This window comes from Candida dubliniensis, chromosome 4, assembly GCF_000026945.1.
Source record: "Candida dubliniensis CD36 chromosome 4, complete sequence".
Taxonomy (NCBI): Eukaryota; Fungi; Ascomycota; class Pichiomycetes; order Serinales; family Debaryomycetaceae; genus Candida; species Candida dubliniensis.
The window spans coordinates 1,609,589-1,629,802 of NC_012863.1; the positions used below are offsets into that span (position 1 = coordinate 1,609,589).

Consider the following 20,214-nt stretch of genomic DNA (forward strand, 5'->3'; position numbering starts at 1 on the left):
ATGAGACAAAACTCTCCTTCAATTCTTCTACAACTTTTCATTTTCATGTCTTTTTTTTTTTTTTTGAATAATTACATATGACTCTACTATACCCTACTTAATAGACCTTGTTTAAGAAAGTCTTGTTTTTGAAATCCCAACTATCGTCGGAAATTCTACCTCTCAAAACAGGAATCTCACTACCTGGAACGTAAACGTCTTCAAACAAAATATCCATTTTGGCTTCTGGTGGAGCATCAGCTTCAGCAGCAGCAACTTGTTCATCAACGTATTTTCTAGCAGCCTTGTCGTATGATTTGATTTCGTCTTCAGAAGCAATATCTTTTTCTAACAAAACAGCTTTCAATCCAGCAATTGGATCGTTTCTTGATCTCATGTGTTGAACTTCTTCTCTGGTTCTGTAAGTAGTACCTGGATCAGACATGGAGTGACCACCGTATCTGTAAGTCTCGTATTCCAAAACAAGAGGTCCATTGCCTTGAGAAGCCCAGTCCTTGGCAAATTTAGAAGCTTGGTAGGTGGCCAACACATCCATACCGTTGATTTTCAAACCTGGGATATATTGACCTCTCTTGTAGTATTCGGTCATGGCTGATGATCTGGCAGCAGAAGTACCCATACCGTACTTGTTGTTTTCACAGGCAAAAATAACAGGCAAATTCCACAATTTGGCCATGTTGTAAGCTTCGAAAACTTGTCCTTGGTTGGAAGCACCGTCACCGTACAAATCAAAAGTGACAGCTTTATCGTTTTTGTACTTGTGCGAAAAGGCTAATCCAGCACCCAATGGGACTTGGGCTCCAACAATACCATTACCACCATAGAATCCATTGGTGAACATATGCATTGATCCACCTTTACCATGAGCAATACCGGATCTTCTGCCCATTAATTCAGCCAAAACAGACTTGACGGAAGCACCTCTCATAAATGCAAAACCATGACATCTATAAGAAGTGATGACAGTGTCAGTTGGTGTGATGGCATTTTCAATACCAACAGCAATGGCTTCTTGACCAACAGACAAGTGACAGAAACCTCTGATTTTTTTACTTTTGTACAAAGCATCGGCAGCCATTTCCATTCTTCTGATAATAATCATATCCTTGTACATTTTCAATAAAGTTTCCTTTTCGGTTTCAAAACTCAAACCTGGGACTTCCAAATTGTATCCTTCAAAAGAGGTAGGTGGTAATTCGATAGTGACCAAATCTGAGGCGGCCTTGGCCATTGATCTCTTGGCGACAAGTATGTTGGCAGTAGCACCAACCAATTGGCGACTAGTAGCTGTTGCACGGTACATTGGTAAAAGGTTGGTTTGATGGAAAGATAAACTGTAAAAAAAAAAAAAAAAAAAAAAAGAAAACACGGAACAATTATTGATGGCCTTCGCCAAACTCAATGCGAGAGTGTGTATTGAGACAACAAAAAAAGAAAATGGTAGACAGTAATCCGTTGAGAAAGAGGAAGCTTTTCATTCCGGAGGTTAATCTCCGTGAAAACAATTGTGCCACACACGCATGTAACATCTATAAAGTGTCAACTATATAATTTATAAACTTGTTGGGCTCCTTAGATAAGGACTCTGCTATGTTAATTTCCGGATTGTTTCTCCATTCTTTTAGGATTTCTCGTAATCTGCTCATCCCTTCTCTGATTTCAATTTCAGAGCATTGCTTTTTAATTGGTGGCTCTTCACTTAACTCCTCAACTTTTCTTTTAGCCATGTTGATAATCTTCTCTGGCATATGTAACTTCTCGGCCACAGAAATACCAAACGAAGTATTTGAAATACCCGGTCCGACCTTATAAATCAATGTGATGTCTTCATTTGTCTGTTCAGCCATTAAATTCAAATTTTCAACGCCATCGTACTTTTCTGATAACTGGCTTAGTTCATGGAAATGGGTTGCGAAAACTGCAAAACATTTTCTTTTGATCAACTCTTCAGATATTGCCCATGCCAAGCCGAATCCGTCGTAAGTGGACGTTCCTCGACCCAACTCGTCAATTATAATCAATGAGTTAGCAGTGGCAGTGGCTAAGATCGACGAAGTCTCCAACATTTCAATCATAAATGTGGATAAACCTTTCAATTGTGAGTCACCGGCACCCACACGTGATAATATAGCATCGAAAATTGGTAGTTCTGCCCCCTCGTTGGCAGGTACAAATGACCCAACTTGTGCCATCAAGGCAATGGTACCGATTTGTCTAATATATGTAGATTTACCTCCCATGTTTGGCCCTGTGATTATGGCAAAGTGCTTGTCACCCATTTTCACGTCGTTGGAAATAAAGTTTACATCATCCTGAACTTCGAGAAGGGGGTGTCTCGACTCTATCAAATTTATCTTACGAGCAGACTCAAAGGGGAACAATTTGGGTTGTGTGTATGAATTGAGCATAGCAGTGGTGGCAAAACTAGTAATGACATCCAAGTGGGCCAAAGTTGAAGAAAGTGATTGGAGAACTGGTTCATATGTTAAGGTGAGAGACAAGATCTCTTTGATAACTTCGGATTGCTTGACATTGTACTCGTCGTAGGCCTTGGCGTACTCTTGCGAAAGTCTCTTCATCTCGATGGTTGTAAAGAAAACACCCGACTTTACTGTTTGAAGTTCCTTGTATTGGGATTTACCTCTTAAAACCCTTGAATCATTTCTAGTTACTCTCATGCACCACCCATGGGTTTGATGTTGCTCTAACTTTAATTTGTTGCTCGCGGTGTCAAGATTCAAATCATCGCCAGCTTCCAAGTAAAGATCGTTTATAGCCTTGAATGCTGCTTCCATGGTGTTGGAAATTTCCGACAAAGATGGATCAAAATCTGGCTTTATTTTGTAATCCTTATCAAACAGTGTATCAAGGTCGATGGTGGTTTCGACCAACTCACAAAACTTGGATAAAGCTTGTTCATCCTTTTTAAGTGGCTTCGCGTAATAGTCGACAGTTAAGATTTCTGTCAAGTTGGGGAGCAACAGTACCAACTGGTACAAATTGACCACTTCATTCAATTTTTTGTTTTCAGCGCCGGATCGTTTAACACCAAGACTCACTTTTTTAAGTAATCGATTGATATCTGGTACCTTTGACAAGAACTCCTGAGTCTCAACTCTCAAACTAGTGTCATCGATCATCGACTTTACCAATTCTTGACGCTCCTCGATCAATGGCAAGTCAATCAACGGTTGTTTCAACCACTGTGCTAACAATCTGGAGCCAGCCAAAGTTTTGCATTTGAACAACTCAAAAATAGATGTGATGGCCCGCTGTGTCCCATTTGGCAAAATGTTCAACGCTTTCATGGTGGATGAGTCCAATTTCATAAAAGTCGATAAATTGTATTTGTTAATTTCAAAAGTTTTGTCGCCGTTCAATAAATCCAAGTAGGCGATTAAAGCGCCGCAACATGACAAAGCCGATGAATAGTCAAGTGAGTTTATGCCTTTTGCAGCTAACGTTAATTCTAAATTCTCAGTATCCAACAATTTACTTATATCCTGTTCGTTGTCTTTGGGGAACGACTTTGCTGCACTAACCACCAAATCGTTTATTTTCTCCAACATTTGGAAAAACTTCTTGTTGTCGACATTTGCTGGGATAACAACTTCCTTGACGCCTAATTGGATCAACAAACTTTCTAAGTTTGAGTACAACTCGTTGTCCTCGAATTCAGACAAGTGCACGATGGAATCGGCAATCACACAAACACCTACTTTACTTCCAAGCTTGATTGCAGCTATGGATGAGCTCGAGCCATCCTTGAAATCAAAATCAATGTCGAATTCTTCGGAAAGACTATCCAAGTTTCCTGCGGTACCAGACGAGATCAACTGGAAGGTTTTGCTATGATAAACTTCTACTTTAAGATGATTTTGCAAACAATAATTCAACAGCTCCTTAAAGTTTTGGGGTGAAATGGTCACATACTTTGTCTGGTTGTGGTGTTTAATCACAGATTGTGTTCTGTAGATTTTCTCAGCAATCAAATCGGCATCAGATCCAAGGGCAGTAAAATAGTCATGGTTGTTGTGGTCAATAAATCTAATTGTGGTGCTTTCCTTTGGTGGAAGTTGTGCGTATTTCTTGAAATACAGTCTTTCGTCAGCCAAGTCACTGAACTTGAGATCTATTTTGGTACTAGACATGGTGGATGATAAAAAAGAAAGAGAAAGGGTGTTTTGGATAAAAAGACGCGTCTGAAGTATCAGGGGAGAAGGTGACAAAAAATTTGAAAGATACACGCAAAATCTTTGTTGTCAAGATATACAAATTTTCGTTTCTACATGGGTCAAGTTCTACAGTGTGTGGTTGTTACCAGATACCTATAACCAACCCAACCAAACTTGGCATGTACGTGATAGGTATGGATAAATGGGTCTAAACGTATACATTGTATTGTCGTGTACTGGTCAAACATGTAGTTAACCTCTTCAACTTTTTCCTACACAAAAGACCAGAGAGAAGAGCTAAAAAAAAAAAAAAATAATCATCGTGAAATTCTTCGTTAAACAAGAAGAGGACTCATACGGGAAGTTACAGATGTTGACTTTAGATGATGATCTTAAGTTAGTCATTTTAGAATATCATAATTATCACTCATCTATATCTTTAGAACACTCTATAGACAAAACATGGAATTATTTTCAAAGCTTGATTCCACAATTAACCAAACCTGCCCTTCAATTGATCCTTGATTCACAAGGCGTGATTCGTAAAAATTCCATCAGTCGACTAAATGAGTACACAATTTTGGAGTACTTGATCAAGTTATGGACGCCGGAGTTGGATCTAAATGATGTGATTGATTTGGTTACTAATTTGAGTTCGATCTCCCCATTGAACCAGGACAAGATTATAAATGGGGTGGAAAGGTATGAGGACTTGTCTCTGGAACTTACTATTGAAGAACAGGTGTCGGCTATTTTTCAGAAGCCGTATTCAAATAATGATATCTATTACTTGGATGAAATAAATTTCCCTGCCAATGGGGATATGACGACAATCACATTACTGGGGAACCTTTCTGGTACTGATTTCTTAGATCCGCTCGTGGTTACGTCTAGTATATCTGAGACGTTCAATTTCTATCCAACTGGTCTTTTAAACCCATTTCATCTATATATCTACTTGCTAAGGTTGAATCTCCAGTTGCAATTGCAAGGCAGAAAAATTTTATTAATTCTACATAACAACTGTTGGATGAACCGGTTTTTTACCAATATTGAATTGCTTTACATTAGCAAACACTTAGATGGGTACTATCATAAAGATTACATGAAGTTTCCTGGGGACTATGGTTTGAAGAACTGGTTACGACAGTCATTGCACAACACAAGTATTATTCCTAACCTTCTTTTCAATTACAACCAATTGATCCAGAAACTCAAGTCGGATCCAGTGATGTTTAAGTTTAACCAGCTTTGTATTGAAAAGTCCTTTTTTAGTACCGTTGAAGATGAATCTTTGGACAATCCTCGAATTGAGTTTAGTGACGGTATTTTTATCCTTGATGGAGAAAGTGGGAATGACGGGTTTATACTAGACTATCATTACAGCATCAAAGATATAATTTCAATAATGATTAGGTTGAACGATTTTGAGATATATGTCCCATCCTTGAAGAGCATGGATTGGGATAGGGTTAGTGATGTTTTTTTGAACGAGATTTTCCCTTGTATTAGGAATAGTGACTTGTACTTTAAGTTTTCTATTCTCTATAATGAGTTGCATATGAAAAATGCTCAGAGCAGCGTTGATCAACTGATTCAACCGCTGGGGGTGTTTTCTGTTCCTCCGAATCACGTGCATTTGGTTGATTTAATATGTAAACTTAATGACAGCCTTAAGAGGACGGTTGACAAATCTCATTTATTATCTACATTGCACCCAGAGGGGAGTATGATGGGAACTGTGCAATCTAGCCGTGCAAGTGTTTCAGAAAGTGAAGCTTCAGAAGATGGTTCTGATTCCAGAAAGCGACCCAATGATTCCGAAGAGGAAGTTCGTACAATTAAGAAATCGAAAATATTGCAAATGTTGGAGAAGAATGACTTGCATTTTGTTGAAGCATTTGAAGAAGATGAAGATGAGGAGAATGAGGAAAGTGCAGACGATGCAGATGGTTTGCTTAATGACTCGTTTGCTGACAAAATTAAGAGGTCTAAGTATACACCACATACAAGTGCCAATGCATCGCTTGTCAATGGCACGGGTTCTCTGTTGAACAATACACCTCAGACGATAGTTTCCGGTAAGGAGCCACCCACCCAAGTGGAACCAAAAGACACACCCATTATTCAAACTGCAGCTGACAATTCCCATCAAACAAGTAAACTTGGCATGTTGAGATCATTGATAGATTTACAACCACCAACCTCAACCAAACCTGTCGTCAGTGGATTTAGTTTTTCCTTACCAAAAAATACCAAATTGTCTAGAAATTTTGATGGAAGTGATGACGAAAGTTCTGAAGAAAGTGCATCAAGTGTTTCTACTGATGAAAGACGATCAGAAACCGTAACAACTACATCAAGAACAGGTGATAACGTTGACTTGCTGGAAATACATAGTGTATCGGTGAAAGAACCAACAAATAAGCTCACAAATAATGATGTGCAAGAAAACGTTAAGGCAGGTACTGAAAATGAAGTAGCACCTGTACCAGTACCTAAAACAATTGGAGGTAATGAAGTGAGAGATGAGGGTGAAGGTGAAGGTGAAAAGGAGGATAAAGATGAAGACGGAATGGAAATCGTATCTGAGGCGAAAGATAAACCTGAGGCTAAAGATGAAATGGAAGTCGAAGTAGAATCTGGAGATGAAGGAGAAAATGAGTCCGAAAGTGACTCTGAAACCGAGTCTGAGAGTGAATCTGAAAGTGATTCAGGAAGTGAATACGTTGATGACTCCTCTGAAACCTCTTCTTTAAAGGAAGAGAAGACAGTATCTAAGAAAACTCGCAAAATAGCTACAATAGATTCAGATAGTTCATTTTCAGGAAATGATGTCGAAGGTGCTAATCCAGAAACTCCTGCTATAGATTCAGATGGCTCGTCGAACAGTGATACCGAACTGGTTAATCCAGAAACTCCTGCTAAAGATACAGTTGACTCATCTTCGAACAGTGATACCGAAATGGCTAATCCAGAAACTCCTGCTAAAGATTCAGACAGCTCATCTTCAAGTAGTGATGCAGAAGTTGAAAGTAAACCAGAAACTCCCACTATAGATTCGGATAGCTCATCTTCGAGTAGTGATGCAGAAACCGCTAATCCAGAAACTCCCGCTATAGATTCGGATAGCCCATCTTCGAGCAGTAATGATGAAGTTGCTAACCCAGAAACCCCCGCTAAAGATTCTGACAGCTCATCTTCGAGCAGTAATGATGAAGTTGCTAACCCAGAAACCCCCGCTAAAGATTCTGACAGCTCATCTTCGAGTAGTGACACAGAAATTTCCAGCGACCCAGAAACCCCTCCTAAATTGAATCAGAAACCATCACCAGAAGTTACTCCTGTTAATAACAATGATAACGTTAACTTAAACAAGTCAGAAAGCGTAGTTACAAGGCCGCTAATGACCAAAAGCAAAGTAGCCGCACCCTTGCAAGTTTTGCATTTTACACCAAGACGTGGCAAAGTTGTTTTGAGTAAAGAATTTGTTCTGGATAGTGATGATGATACAGAAGTTGAGGAATCTAGTGCAGCTCATGGTATTGAGAAGGAGAGTCCATCAAAAATTCAAAATAATTCAAAGTTGAAAACCATTCCTGTTAATGTGGCTAGTGTTTCAACTCCGTCTATTCCTAAAACAGTGAAACAACCAGATAGTAACAATAGCCTGAGTGAATCAAGTGATGATTCTGACTCTAGCTCTAGCGAGTCTGGGTCTGACTCATCTGAAACCGATTCGGACTCAAGTGATGAGTCAATGGATTCATCTGATGAAAGTGGAGAATCGTCAGAGTCCAGCGATGACGCTCCAAAACCTGTTATAAAGACAACTAAATTGAAATCAACTGGAAATTCAGAGAAACCTCAAACCGTTGCATCACATGCTAAAATACAAAAACCGTCAAGTGTTGTTGCTTCTGGAAAGTCTAAGAAAATATCAGGTCCAGCACCACCACCCAAAAAGAATCAAAGATTGGCATCATTAAAGGATTTAAAACAACCTCGTACTACGATTGAGATTAAGAAACCTATTTTATTACTGCCTACGAAACCAAAGAAGAAATTTTCTAAGATTTTTGATAGTAGTGATGATGAATCAAGTGAGAGTGATAGTGATAGTGAAGTACCCATGTCTCAATTGAAGATTGGGGGTGTTCCAAAACGCTCTACAAAGCCGTCAGTAAAGAGTGATACCAGTGAGGAAAGCAGTTCCAGTGATGGGAGTGATGACAGCTCCAGCGATGACAGCTCCAGCGATGAAAGTTCCAGTGAGGACAGCTCCAGTGAGGACAGCTCTAGCAGTGACAGCTCTAGCAGTGACAGCTCTAGCAGTGACAGCTCTAGCGATGAAAGTAGTTAGACTTAGATTATATTAATGCATGTTAACTTGATTATACATCTACAATTGCCTGTGGCGTTTCGGGAAATCAATGTTTCTCTTATCTGTTAAGACAACCTGCATATACTTTTCCGGGGTGGTACGGAACATCGGCTAGAAGTAACTAGAAAAAAAAAAAGAAAAAAAGAAATTTTCCCACACAATTAAGCTCACCCCTGCCCGTGAAAATTTGTCACCACATATATAAAAGTTCAGATTTCTTTTTTTCTCCCCCAATCAAATTTTTTTTTTTTTTTGAATTGAACCCACCGTTATCTTTCCTACCCCAGGTATCACACATTCAAGAATGAAGTTATTTGAATCAGAGCATTCTTTTAATTATCCGTGGGAACAAGTTACTGCTGCTAATTGGCAGAAATACCCAAATGAATTAGCCTCACATGTTATTTCTGTTGATATTTTACAACGAGAAATGATCAATAACAATACTACGTTGAGAACAGAAAGGTTGATTGGTTGTAAACAGCCTATTCCTAAATGGTTATCGTTTGTGGTTGGAGGTGCCACTGTGAGTTATGTGCGTGAAGTCAGTGAGGTTGACCTTCTCAATAAAACGCTAGTGATGAAATCGATGAATTTGACTATGAATAATTTATTATTGGTTAACGAGACTGTTATTTATAAACCAGATGAAGAATTGCCTCATAACAAAACTGTTTTCCATCAAAGTGCTGAGATCACTGCCTTTGCTTCGTTGAGTAGACTTTGTGACAAGTTAGAGGATTGGTCGGTTGAACGGTTTGGACAGAATGCTAAAACGGGGAAGTTGGCCTTTGAGAGTGTTTTGGATAAATTGACTTTGAAATGGGAGGAAAATGGAATTTTTGAGAATAACAAGATCTTGCAAGAGGTCAAGAATTTACTGATTTAGAGAAGGTTTTTGCATATTTCTTTTTTTTTTTAGTTCTACACCTTTTCGTTTGATATTTATTCATATTTTTTGCATATTGGGAGTTTATGGTTGAGAGTTTGCTTTGTTAGATTTTAATTTGCATGTAGATATCACCTGTACATAGACAATAATTATATTACTTGATAGTGGATAGCGTTGTAGGTTGTGGATAGACGGGGAGTGAGATATTTGTATTATGGTATGTGCACATACTCATCCCCATCTCACATACTTTTTTTTTTTTTGTTAAGAAAAAACTGTACACCAACCTCATTACTTCTATTCACCCTTGCTACACCCGCTACATGAGCCAACAAGAACAGCAATTTGACAGTTATGATGAATTTGATGGACTTGACTTTGATATAGAAGAGGAGATTAGGAAAATCATGACATTATCTCCGATGTCGACTCCAACCTCGACTTTTTCCCCAACCGATTCTACTACAACGGCGGCCACCGAGCCAGAAACCAAGGCTAATCTAGATACAATAAGTTATGTGAAGTCACTAATGATTGACGGTTCCAAGCTCCTTGGGTTGTACTCGACATTAAAGAATACGTACTTAAAGTTATGTAAAGAGTATAATTATTTATTGACAAAGTTTAATGATAATGAGAAAACGAAGTTGCATTTGATTCAGGAAAACGAGGAATTGAAGCAGGTTATAGCTGAGTTGTTAGAGGACCGCAGCGGGGTAAAGAAAAGAAAATCAAGAAAGGTAATGGCATAGTAATGGGTTATATAGATTTATAAAATGCAAAAGGTGTTCACGGATAGTGTGTCGCATTCTCTGATTTACTTTTTCTCTCACTTTTTTTTTTTTTTGTTGATCTTCCGGAAAACATAAACAATCGTTGGTCTCTTCCTATTATATCCAATTCCCTGATGACTCAAGAAGAGCAAGAGCAGCAAGTGCTTATGGAATTAAGTATGATACTATCCACAGTGAAACATATAAATAGCAATTTGGTAAAGTTGAATGAGATTGCTTCAAGTCCACACAATGCACAAATCATCAAACAACACATTCAGTTATTGAATGAACTAATGCTGCAATTGCATGCTAGGTAGATGTGTATAGTCAGGTACGACATAATATAGCATTTAGTATTCGTCTCCATATACTTGGCTTTGGTTTCTTTTCGCCGTAGATGATTTCGTCCAATTCTTCGTTGCCGAATCGAAGTTCGGGGTATGTTAGTCTTCTTGTAGCTGGATGGAAGTTTGGATTCTCTTGTTTTATTTGTTTCCGATGGAGTAGCACATTATCTCCAATTTGATGTGGCGGTGATGATATTGCAGTAGACCCAGTAAGATCGGAAGACATTGATGAGCCAAGTGGTCGGAGTGTTTAAGTTGTTTGATTTTTTCCCCCCTATTTGATCTCTGATATTGTTTTTATCTAAGCGAGATAGCGTGAACTTACACAAAATCAGTACAGCAAGGATAAGTTGGTGTAATATTTTTGGTGTAGATTTTGTCCAAGATTTGTTAAAATTGATGGAGAAGAACCATCCCATAAATGTGTGCTGTTGCAATAGGCGAGCAGGAAGTAGCAATACACATTCCCTTGATGGGATAGAGGTGTTCCTGGTCAAGGTTGACATGTTTAGGGCTTAGCCCTAACGTTTTGCACGTGACGTAGCTTTTTTTGCCTTTTCTTTTTTTTTTTTTTTTTCTGATGAGATAGAAATAAAAGTGCGCCCCACCAATCGATTTTTCATCTTCCAAAATTTTTTTTTTTTTTTCTTCTTCTTTTCCACTAATCCACTTTTTTGGTAAGAAAGAAGCATAGCTATTTGCCGACAAGCCAATTCACGATGCAAATTTTCGTCAAGACCTTAACTGGTAAAACCATTACTTTAGAAGTTGAATCTTCTGACACTATTGACAATGTCAAGTCCAAAATTCAAGACAAAGAAGGTATTCCACCAGACCAACAAAGATTAATTTTTGCTGGTAAACAATTGGAAGACGGTAGAACTTTATCTGACTACAACATCCAAAAGGAATCTACTTTGCACTTGGTCTTGAGATTAAGAGGTGGTGGTAAGAAGAGAAAGAAGAAGGTCTACACCACCCCAAAGAAGATCAAGCACAAGCACAGAAAACACAAGTTGGCTGTTTTGACTTACTACAAAGTTGACAACGAAGGTAATGTTGAAAGATTGAGAAGAGAATGTCCAGCTCCAACCTGTGGTGCCGGTATTTTCATGGCCAACATGAAAGACAGACAATACTGTGGTAAATGTCACTTGACCTTAAAGGCTAACTAAATGCAGTAAGTATAGTTGTATAATTAATGTATTTCAAATTAGTCAAAAAATGAGACTGTAGATTTTTGCGAGGTCGCACTACTTTCTGTGCTCAACAACAAAAAAAAAAAAATAAACACCTTTCACTCTTTTGTTTTACCCACACATACTCTTTAAGGATGAGTTTTTCTATTTATGAGCTAGATGAAAACATCAAGAAGCTACTAACGGTAGACAATTATCTCAATGGGTTGTCGGTCAATGATTTCATTGAAGAGATCAGTAAAGATCATTTTCTTAAAGGAGCCGAAGTCAACAATAAAGCGTACCTCGACCCCAAGCCATACATCAGAACCTTTGAAAGTACTTTGAGGGAGTTGAAACAGTTACAATTAGAGGCCAATGAACAGCGAGTCAAGAATGAAAGACAAGTGGATTCATTTGAGTTGAAGCATTCAGAGAACGTGTTGGAGTTGAACCACCGAATTGACGAGGCAACCAAGAAATTTGATATTTTGGACAACCAGATCCTGGACGTGTCTACACGGATTAATCCATTAGGGAATACATTGAACAAGATTACCAACTCCCGTGACCGGTCATTGGAGACGATTTTCTTAATTCGGGCGTACCATGGGTTTTTCATGAAGGAGCAGTACTTGCCATTGGAGACGTTGAAGAATAGCAAGAAGCTTGAGGATAAGTTGAAATGTGCCAAGACAGTTCGGAATTTATTGAATCTAGCCAAAAAAGTATCTGACGAGAAGCTGCCGAAATCGATAAAGTGTATAACTACTATTGAGCAGTTTGGAGAAAACATGGAGAAAGAGTTGTTACGAAAGTTTGAGATAGCTTCAGAGGATGAGGACGATATTGATTTTGATATGATGAACCAGATTGCCCAGATTTTGTTTGAGTATAATGAAGGCATAAATGTTATTCAGACGTTTGTTATTAAAAATGATATTGTGGTTGAGAATGAAGAGAGGATGTTGGGGGAGCAAGAGTGGGCGATGTTGTCGGACTCCACCAGGACAGATTTCAAGATTGACGAGCAGGCGACGTTTGATAATTTAAAGTTTGAGATCAAGTCACGAGCAAGAATTAGTAAGAAAGTGTTTGCTGACCCGACACCAGTCATCAAAATATTTATTCAGAGAATGTATGCTCAGATTATTAGAAATAAGGTGACATCGTTGTTACAGAAATCGTTAGCGGTAAGTCCTTTGGCGCATGTGAGAGTGTTACACTCGTTGTACACGTTAGTTGGTGATTTCACAGAACAGATTAAAGATTATTTGACGACAGAAGAGTTGGATAAGGATCAGGAGCTTTCGGCTATTCTTGATCAGTCGCATAGTGATTTATTTGTTGAGTATATTGGTGACAATGTTTATTTCAACCGTGAAAAGAAGAACCTTGAAGAGACGATTTATGGGATTGTTCATGAATTCAACACTGCCAACGAAAGTATAATTACCAGCAAAAGTTTGGCCACGAGATTGGAGAATCTCGACAACACCCAGAAACCAGAGAAAGATAGATTTAGTTTTGTGTCTGAGAAGAAGCGCATGAACCAGTTTAAACAGTATGTCACCGCCAAGCTTAAGGATCGTAGTGGATCGAGAAATTCGGAGCCGGAGCCGACATTTATGGAGTGCAAGTCGTTGAACATTGGTAGTGTTGAGACGGTGTTGAAATCGGTGATTGAGTCGGTTGCGCGGTTGCTTGAGTTGGTCCCTACAAAATCAGCTGAATATGCATTGGAAGTGTTGGAGATCTTGATTATTGATTTTGGTAAGCTTTATATTGGGTCTGGTCTTGAGGTTGTGTATGATGAGTGCAAGAAGAATGCAAACTTGGATTACTTGTCGTCGTTTGCAACCATTAGTGAGCTCTTGTTTTTGATGTCGTCGTGCATCAAGAGAATTATATTGCCGATTGCCACCAACATCCCAAGCATAAAAACCAGAATGAGCAATATGGTGAATGGGTTTGTTGGTCAGTGCGAGACGTCTTTGAATGTTATTCTTAACGACACGTTAGATCATTTTCGAGCCAAGCTTCAGTCGCAGTTGGCCAAGCAAAAGAAGAAAGATTTTAATTGCAACAATATTGAGGATGATACAGAAGCGTGTGAGCTAGTTAGTAACTATTTGGTGGAGATATATACCAGTATTCTGCTGGCGATGAATGGGGCCAATCTCGAAAAGATCTTGATCAAGATTGGGATGGAAGTGTTGCACCAGTTGTTGGAGCACTACAAGAAGTTTACTGTCAATTCGATTGGGGGCATTGTGCTTACCAAGGATGTGATTCGGTACCAGTCGGTGATTGATGGGTGGCAGATTCCTGAATTGTCGGAGCAGTTTCAGATATTAAGAGAGATTGGGAATTTGTTTACGGTGCAGACCGATTTGGTCAACTCGTTGGTTACAGAGGGCCAGTTGGCAAATATGAAGCCGTACAATGTCAGGCAATATATCACCAAACGCGCCGATTTCAATCCAAGTTATGCAGATAAATTTTTCAAGTTCAAATAGTCATATAGTACACATTTAATATAAACAAGGGCCAAATAATGTTGAGCCACCAAATAGATCTATCAATGAAAACCGAGGTAAGAAGCAAGAATGCAAGGTAGGTGTAGAGACCGTAGTATGCGTTTGGCATATAGCACATTTCTGTTGTGTAAGTATGCTTGGAGTTTTCGTTTGTGTTTAGCGAAAGCAACTGGACTGCTGGGTGTTTGATTCCGCCGGTCATGGCAGCTGACTTTACGGTTATTTCTCGAGCAATACCGCCGTCGTATTCCTGGGTGATATCACAATAGTCGTGGTCGTCGCCAGCAAAAATAAGGGCTGGTTTGATGGTATTGAGAATTCTCCGCGATATCTCGTACTCGATAACCGTTTGGTACTGGTCGCCTCGTTGGAGTGGGAATGGTTTATTTTTCTCTCTTTGGGGACCGCATTTCTGGATATTGGGGAATCTGTATAAGGGGACGTGGGTAAGCAATATGCGGGGGAAGTTGGTGTTTATGTGGTTGTTGAGGTTGTTGAGGAACTCGTCGGGCTCTTTTTTAATCAAATGGTCGGGGTGTGATAATGATATGGAATCTAGCAATACGAAAGTGTGGTTGCCTAGCTCTATGTAGTCGTTGAGCTCGCCATAGTACTCGGCAAAACGTTTAAGGACCTTGTGGTGTATAGTTTGGAAACCTATATCGTGGTTTCCTGGGATTGAGCGGATATCGCGACGGTTGATTTTCTTGGGGAATATACGACTGAACCGCTTGTACTCGTCAATCCATTGCTTATCGTCCCAGTACCGTCCACCATCAAACAAATCTCCCAAGAAGATTGTTGTGTCGGGAGCTAGAAGTGAATGTATCATTTCGTAATTTCTGTGGAGGTAATTATCGGCCATTTTTTTTGTGAAATAGTTTATTATTTTGAATTGTTTGGGGTAGGAGTAGTCGTCGACAATTTGAGGGTCTGCTATCAAGACAATTCGATGAGCAGAGCTGGGGGTTTGCCAAGGTTCCCAGTTGTTCCATTTGCAAGCCATTAAGGCTTTCTGCGGGATGGTTCGTTCAAAGTAGTGTATCAACAATACCCAGCAGATGACAACCAACCCAAAAAGTTTCCAGTTTGGGGGTTTGGTGCGTGTAGATCGTTTGAATTCCACGTCCTCAAAGATATGTGGGATTGGTTTTGGTATTCCTCTTCTTCGTAAAGTGTTCATGGGTAAGGAGGAGAGTAAAGAAATGTTGTTGTTATTTTTGCGCGTCGAATTTATGGTGCGCTTTTTTTTTTTTTTTTTTCAAAGTACCAACAACAATAGGTGGTATCCAACAATATGGAGTCCAGGAAATTACGTTCGACGAGCCTGAAAATAGAAACCAAGGCGTTATTTGATTTTGATAATGTGAATGAGTACTTGTATAATGATAAAGAGATAAAAGTGGGGGGCAGTGGGGCTGAGTATAATTATTATGGAGGGCAAACTCCTGAGTTGCCAAGGGTTAGGAGTAGTGTTGTCACGGTGGAGAGGGTGTTGCCACGACGTCCAAAGACAGACCCGTTGCCGGACTCTACGTATGAGATATTTTATCGGCGAATGAAGAAGAACGAAAAGCAGATGTCGAACGAAGAGAGAATAAAGAACTTGTGGGAATTGGATACGTTGCAGTCACAGTTAGAGCGGTTGTCGCAGTATGATTGGATTCGAAGCTTGCCAGAGATTACTGTGATTAAAGATATGAAGGATTATGATGAATTAGAGAGGAAGAAGCAGTTGACGATTAAAGAGATTGAACGGTTATTGCAGAAACATGAAAACTGGAGGAAACGTAAGGAGTTTCACAGTCGTGAGATGAAGGAGTGGTGTGAGGGTAGTTCGGACTCGGAGTATGATATGCCGATTGAAGAGTTGAGGGAGAGAAGGAAATTGCAAAATAGACAACGGTATGGGCCTGTTATTAGGTTGAATTTGGGGAATGAGTACTGTTTGGTAATTGATCCACTTTCGACGCCGAAGATTGAAAAAGTGGAAGAGAAGGAACCACCAAAGAAACGCAAGACAATAGTAACACTAGAGGATGTTGATGATGCTTCGCAAATAGACATTCAAACTAAAGACAATATACTTTTTGGTACAAACTTTGAAGATATACCTACGTACCGCAATGGGTTCCAGCTCCCGCTACATATGCGGCGAATGATGCATAAGGGGGCTAAGTGAATTTGGTGATAGTCTCCACACATTCTGCCAAGCAAGAAGGGTTGTTGAGGTTTTCGGTTATCCATGTTAGATCTAGTCTGTCGTGTGTTTTTGTTTTTATAGGATGTTTTGAATCGATATCTGAAGCGCCAGTTGCGTATGCTTCGACTTGTTCGTCTGATATTTTGTAGGCAGTAGTGAGATGGCGGTACAACTCTATTAGTGCACAGATGGATATGGCCTGGGGTTGGTCGAGGTCGGCCCCATCAACACGGATCTGGTCCTGCAAGTGAGTCAATACCACCAAGACATCTTCGGTGAATTTGAAATTGGTGGCGGCAATTCTGTTGACACAAAACAATAAGAAACGGGCATTGCCAAGCGTCAACACCTTTGTCAATGCTATAAGAAACTTATTTCTTGAAGTTTTAGAGCGGTATATTATTGTGTAGATGGAGTTGAAGAAGGAAGGGGAGGTGAGACCTGCATCATATGCCTTGCGTATGCTTTCGTGGTAGTTGGAGTCTACTAGCGACTCGTGCTTGTCAAACAACTTTTGGTGCATGGCCACTGCCGAGCAGTGGACAATGGTTTCTAACGATGCTTCCAATGCAATTATTGTTGATATGCAAATTTTCGGGTTGGCGAAACCTAGGTCTAATGCGACCTGGACAAACTGGAATGGTAAGTATGCAAGCTGGCCCTTGTCGGCAAGGCTTAGAGCCAAGATCCTTTCGATATACCGTTGGACTAGACCAGGACACGCGTCATCGACAATATCTTCCAAGCTCGTTGTAGCAGCAACCGAGACTTTATCTCTTTCCTGGATAAAGTCGATCATGGTCTGAAGGAGGCTTTTGATGGTTTCTGGGGTTGAGTCGAGCGACTGGTCAAAGACTGTAAGTACCGGTGGCGACATTAAAATTCGTGGGGAGTTGGAGCATGCGACGAGGAGGTTAGTGACTGCACTGGATCGGACAGATGAAGATTTGTCGCAAAAGGTGAGTATGTACTTGACGGCCAACGACACCACCGTCTCGTTCTTTTTAAGGCCAAGGTTTGCTTTTAGGAACATATCGTGGAATGGCTCTAAATCACAATGCTTGACCAAACACGCCAAGAGCTGGATAAGTTTGGCGAGACGGACATCGGGTTCCAGTTTGTATTTCCATATCATTTTCATGGTTGAGATGACTGCATTAACCAATTTGGTGAAATCCAGTTTGATCTTGCATAGTTGCCATAGACTGGGTACTGCTTCATGTAATTCCTTTTTTGTCATTTTTGTGAGTTTGGCAAACAAGAATTCCTGGACGGGGTCGATGAATTGTGGTCGCAATGAGGAGATGAGGGGCAAAACGGATTTGAGTATTCTTAGGCCATACTGGTACGATTTTGTGGTGATGTTGTTGCTGTCGGTTAAGAATGGCTGTAATGCAATGAGTTGGTCTTGGCCGACCAATTGGGGTTTGCTGGTGCTGCACACTGAGAGAAGCAATAATGGCCCTTCTTTGGAGGAGGAATCGTCCCCCACCATATCTAGAAGCGTGTCAATGAGAAAATCCACCGAGTTTTCTTGTAGGACATACCCATCAAGGAAGGTCTGCAATGCTTCTTGGGTTTTGTGGTGGGACATTGCGAGAGTGATCATTTCCGAAATGGCCTGGTTGGATGGAGTCATCCAACAACCGACTAACATAGATGCTGCTTCTTTTTGTATACTCTCTTCTTCGTCGTTTAACCGTTTCAACATTTTTGCGGCTATTGATATGCGGGAGGTTTTGCTGAACATGGGATAGATTTCTTTGGTTAGTCTTATTGCCTTTTTCCTGACAGAAACCCCTTCATCCGATAAAGCATTGCATAGGGAGGTGTGGAAATTATCGGCTTCTTTCGGGTGGGCCTTGATGTACTTGCCTATGAATTCATAAACTGCGTCTCTGACCAGAGTAGCGTCGTCACATAGTCTTGCCGATAAAGCCAGCTGCAACACCTTTGAGTTTAGTAAATTGGGTTGTTTGTCTGATAAAAGACTCAACACTTTGACAGCTTTGGTTTTGAGTTTTATTTTGGGGGAGTTTAACCATTTGCACAACGAAGTTAGGAACGAGTTGCAGAATTTATCCAAATCGTGTAGTAAAAGCTCGATATAGGATTTTTTGGAACTTCCAAACATTTTTGTCATGTAGACGACGTCGGTTTCGGTTCCGTACCGTGTGCACTCGTCTGAAAGTTCCTGATAGATGGTTGGGCCCATGTGTTTCTTTATGTCGTATACATTAGCACAGATTGTCCCCAAAAGCTCTAAGAAAAACACTTCCAGTTGTGGTGTGTTGGTTGTTAGCATGGCATTTGCAAGACCAGACAACAAGGCGGCTGATGCAGCCCATTCACAAAATCGTAAAAGCTGGATCAAGTCTTCGACTAGCAATTCAAGCAAGGATTTGGCGGTGGTATCGAAGTTTGTGGTTACTCGCAGGATTAGTTCTCCGGCAAGGACGTTTGCGTCATCCTCTTCTTGGGAGAATTTGATGGCGACAGTGGTGAACACCAGGATATTGAATCCTCTATGGGTACGGTAGTTTCTCGCCTCGGTTTTTTTGGTTGGCAATCGTAGGAAATTTGTTGACAATTCGTTTAGTAGGAACCGTCTCTGAGTGTGGCACCCGTGGTATACATCTGTGATAAATGACGCCGCAGCGTGCCTGAGCAGGGAGAAATCGTTGGTGGGGAACAGCTCTTCAAAAAGGATGTGGATGGCGGATATTTCGAGTTTGGTGAGTGAGTCTTCGTCGCAAAGCGCTCCTGTACCGATAAAACCAAGTTCTCTTAGCAATTTACAAAGATTCAGGATGTCCAAGTCCGACGAGTCTGGCAAGATGGTATGGACAAACCGGTACACGCAGGCCCCCACTTCGGTGAAGGTATCGTCAACACGGAACGACATGTTGAATACGTTTTTGTTCATAATTGTGGCAATACACACACATGCAGATAAGGAAGCCAGTGTATGGTCTTTGGTGGTCGATAGGTAGGACTTGCAGACCGACAACACGCGTTTGGACTGGTCTATGTTGAGGTCGATTCCCGGTGCGTTGATCAAGCCTAGTATTTCTTCAAAGGATTTGTTGTCAAGTAGATCGGTTAGATTTGGGGTTGTGGGGGCAAGTTTGACTAGTTTTCGGGCAGTTTCAGGGGCGGGTGGTGGTGGTGATGGCCGTTTCACTTTGAGTTCGCTTGTTGAGGCCTTATTGAATTTCTTTTCGTAGGTCTTGTTGTGGTGGTCCATTTCGGTTGGGTTGTATTTCTTTCTAACCGATAAGCGTGGGCACTGCACGGACGTAGATAGAGGGTTGACGTAGTGGATAGGGGATTTGAGGAGTTGCAATTCAGTGGAGGCTAGCGGTATGGGGGAGGAGGTAGGGTGGTGGGTTTTCAGGAACTCTCGAAAGAACACTGCTGGATCATTGGCTTCTAGCAAGTCGTTGCCTAGTAATGTCATTACCTCCTCGCTGTCTAGATCTATCTGTTTGATGCCATGCTTGGTGTCTGGCGATTCAACTTGTGGTAAGGGCAGGGGACACACAAGTCCGTATAGTCCCTGTTTCGGCACCATATGTGCAAATGGAGTCACTGCCAATGCATGTTTAAGGTCGTTGTCTGAAGACATGGTTGGTAAAGAAGTAGAGTTCGTGTTGCCAAATTTTTTTTGTTTTTTTTTTTTTGTATGTTTTTTTTTATTCCTGTATATACACATCCTA

The 20,214-nt window shown here is 40.5% G+C and overlaps 10 protein-coding genes across 10 annotated transcripts; 6 read left to right on the forward strand and 4 right to left on the reverse strand. All coding sequences in view use genetic code 12, as the record gives it.

Annotated features, from left to right (window-relative positions):
* Positions 1 to 97: 97 nt before the first annotated feature.
* CD36_46580 (E1 alpha subunit of the pyruvate dehydrogenase complex, mitochondrial precursor, putative) lies at positions 98 to 1,303 on the reverse strand (the record flags this gene model as incomplete). The annotated part of the gene is made up of 1 exon (XM_002420253.1): positions 98 to 1,303. One exon carries the CDS (start codon positions 1,301 to 1,303, stop codon positions 98 to 100), a length of 1,206 nt encoding a protein of 401 aa, XP_002420298.1.
* A 226-nt stretch (positions 1,304 to 1,529) lies between these two features.
* Positions 1,530 to 4,151, reverse strand: CD36_46590 (DNA mismatch repair protein MSH2, putative; the record flags this gene model as incomplete). The annotated part of the gene is made up of 1 exon (XM_002420254.1): positions 1,530 to 4,151. The coding sequence occupies one exon, from the start codon at positions 4,149 to 4,151 to the stop codon at positions 1,530 to 1,532; it is 2,622 nt and encodes an 873-aa protein (XP_002420299.1).
* Positions 4,152 to 4,545: 394 nt separating this feature from the next.
* On the forward strand, positions 4,546 to 8,538 carry CD36_46600 (conserved hypothetical protein; the record flags this gene model as incomplete). Its single annotated transcript, XM_002420255.1, has 1 exon — positions 4,546 to 8,538. One exon carries the CDS (start codon positions 4,546 to 4,548, stop codon positions 8,536 to 8,538), a length of 3,993 nt encoding a protein of 1,330 aa, XP_002420300.1.
* A 325-nt stretch (positions 8,539 to 8,863) lies between these two features.
* Positions 8,864 to 9,448, forward strand: CD36_46610 (conserved hypothetical protein; the record flags this gene model as incomplete). Its single annotated transcript, XM_002420256.1, has 1 exon — positions 8,864 to 9,448. One exon carries the CDS (start codon positions 8,864 to 8,866, stop codon positions 9,446 to 9,448), a length of 585 nt encoding a protein of 194 aa, XP_002420301.1.
* A 326-nt stretch (positions 9,449 to 9,774) lies between these two features.
* CD36_46620 (conserved hypothetical protein) lies at positions 9,775 to 10,203 on the forward strand (the record flags this gene model as incomplete). Its single annotated transcript, XM_002420257.1, has 1 exon — positions 9,775 to 10,203. One exon carries the CDS (start codon positions 9,775 to 9,777, stop codon positions 10,201 to 10,203), a length of 429 nt encoding a protein of 142 aa, XP_002420302.1.
* Positions 10,204 to 11,293: 1,090 nt separating this feature from the next.
* Positions 11,294 to 11,749, forward strand: UBI3 (ubiquitin-40S ribosomal protein S31 fusion protein; the record flags this gene model as incomplete). The annotated part of the gene is made up of 1 exon (XM_002420258.1): positions 11,294 to 11,749. The coding sequence occupies one exon, from the start codon at positions 11,294 to 11,296 to the stop codon at positions 11,747 to 11,749; it is 456 nt and encodes a 151-aa protein (XP_002420303.1).
* A 158-nt stretch (positions 11,750 to 11,907) lies between these two features.
* Positions 11,908 to 14,271, forward strand: CD36_46650 (exocyst complex component, putative; the record flags this gene model as incomplete). Its single annotated transcript, XM_002420259.1, has 1 exon — positions 11,908 to 14,271. The coding sequence occupies one exon, from the start codon at positions 11,908 to 11,910 to the stop codon at positions 14,269 to 14,271; it is 2,364 nt and encodes a 787-aa protein (XP_002420304.1).
* CD36_46660 (Mn++ homeostasis regulatory protein, putative) lies at positions 14,264 to 15,475 on the reverse strand (the record flags this gene model as incomplete). The annotated part of the gene is made up of 1 exon (XM_002420260.1): positions 14,264 to 15,475. The coding sequence occupies one exon, from the start codon at positions 15,473 to 15,475 to the stop codon at positions 14,264 to 14,266; it is 1,212 nt and encodes a 403-aa protein (XP_002420305.1).
* Positions 15,476 to 15,589: 114 nt separating this feature from the next.
* On the forward strand, positions 15,590 to 16,474 carry CD36_46670 (subunit of the SAS acetyltransferase complex, putative; the record flags this gene model as incomplete). Its single annotated transcript, XM_002420261.1, has 1 exon — positions 15,590 to 16,474. One exon carries the CDS (start codon positions 15,590 to 15,592, stop codon positions 16,472 to 16,474), a length of 885 nt encoding a protein of 294 aa, XP_002420306.1.
* CD36_46680 (sister chromatid cohesion protein, putative) lies at positions 16,467 to 20,210 on the reverse strand (the record flags this gene model as incomplete). Its single annotated transcript, XM_002420262.1, has 1 exon — positions 16,467 to 20,210. The coding sequence occupies one exon, from the start codon at positions 20,208 to 20,210 to the stop codon at positions 16,467 to 16,469; it is 3,744 nt and encodes a 1,247-aa protein (XP_002420307.1).
* Positions 20,211 to 20,214: the final 4 nt, after the last annotated feature.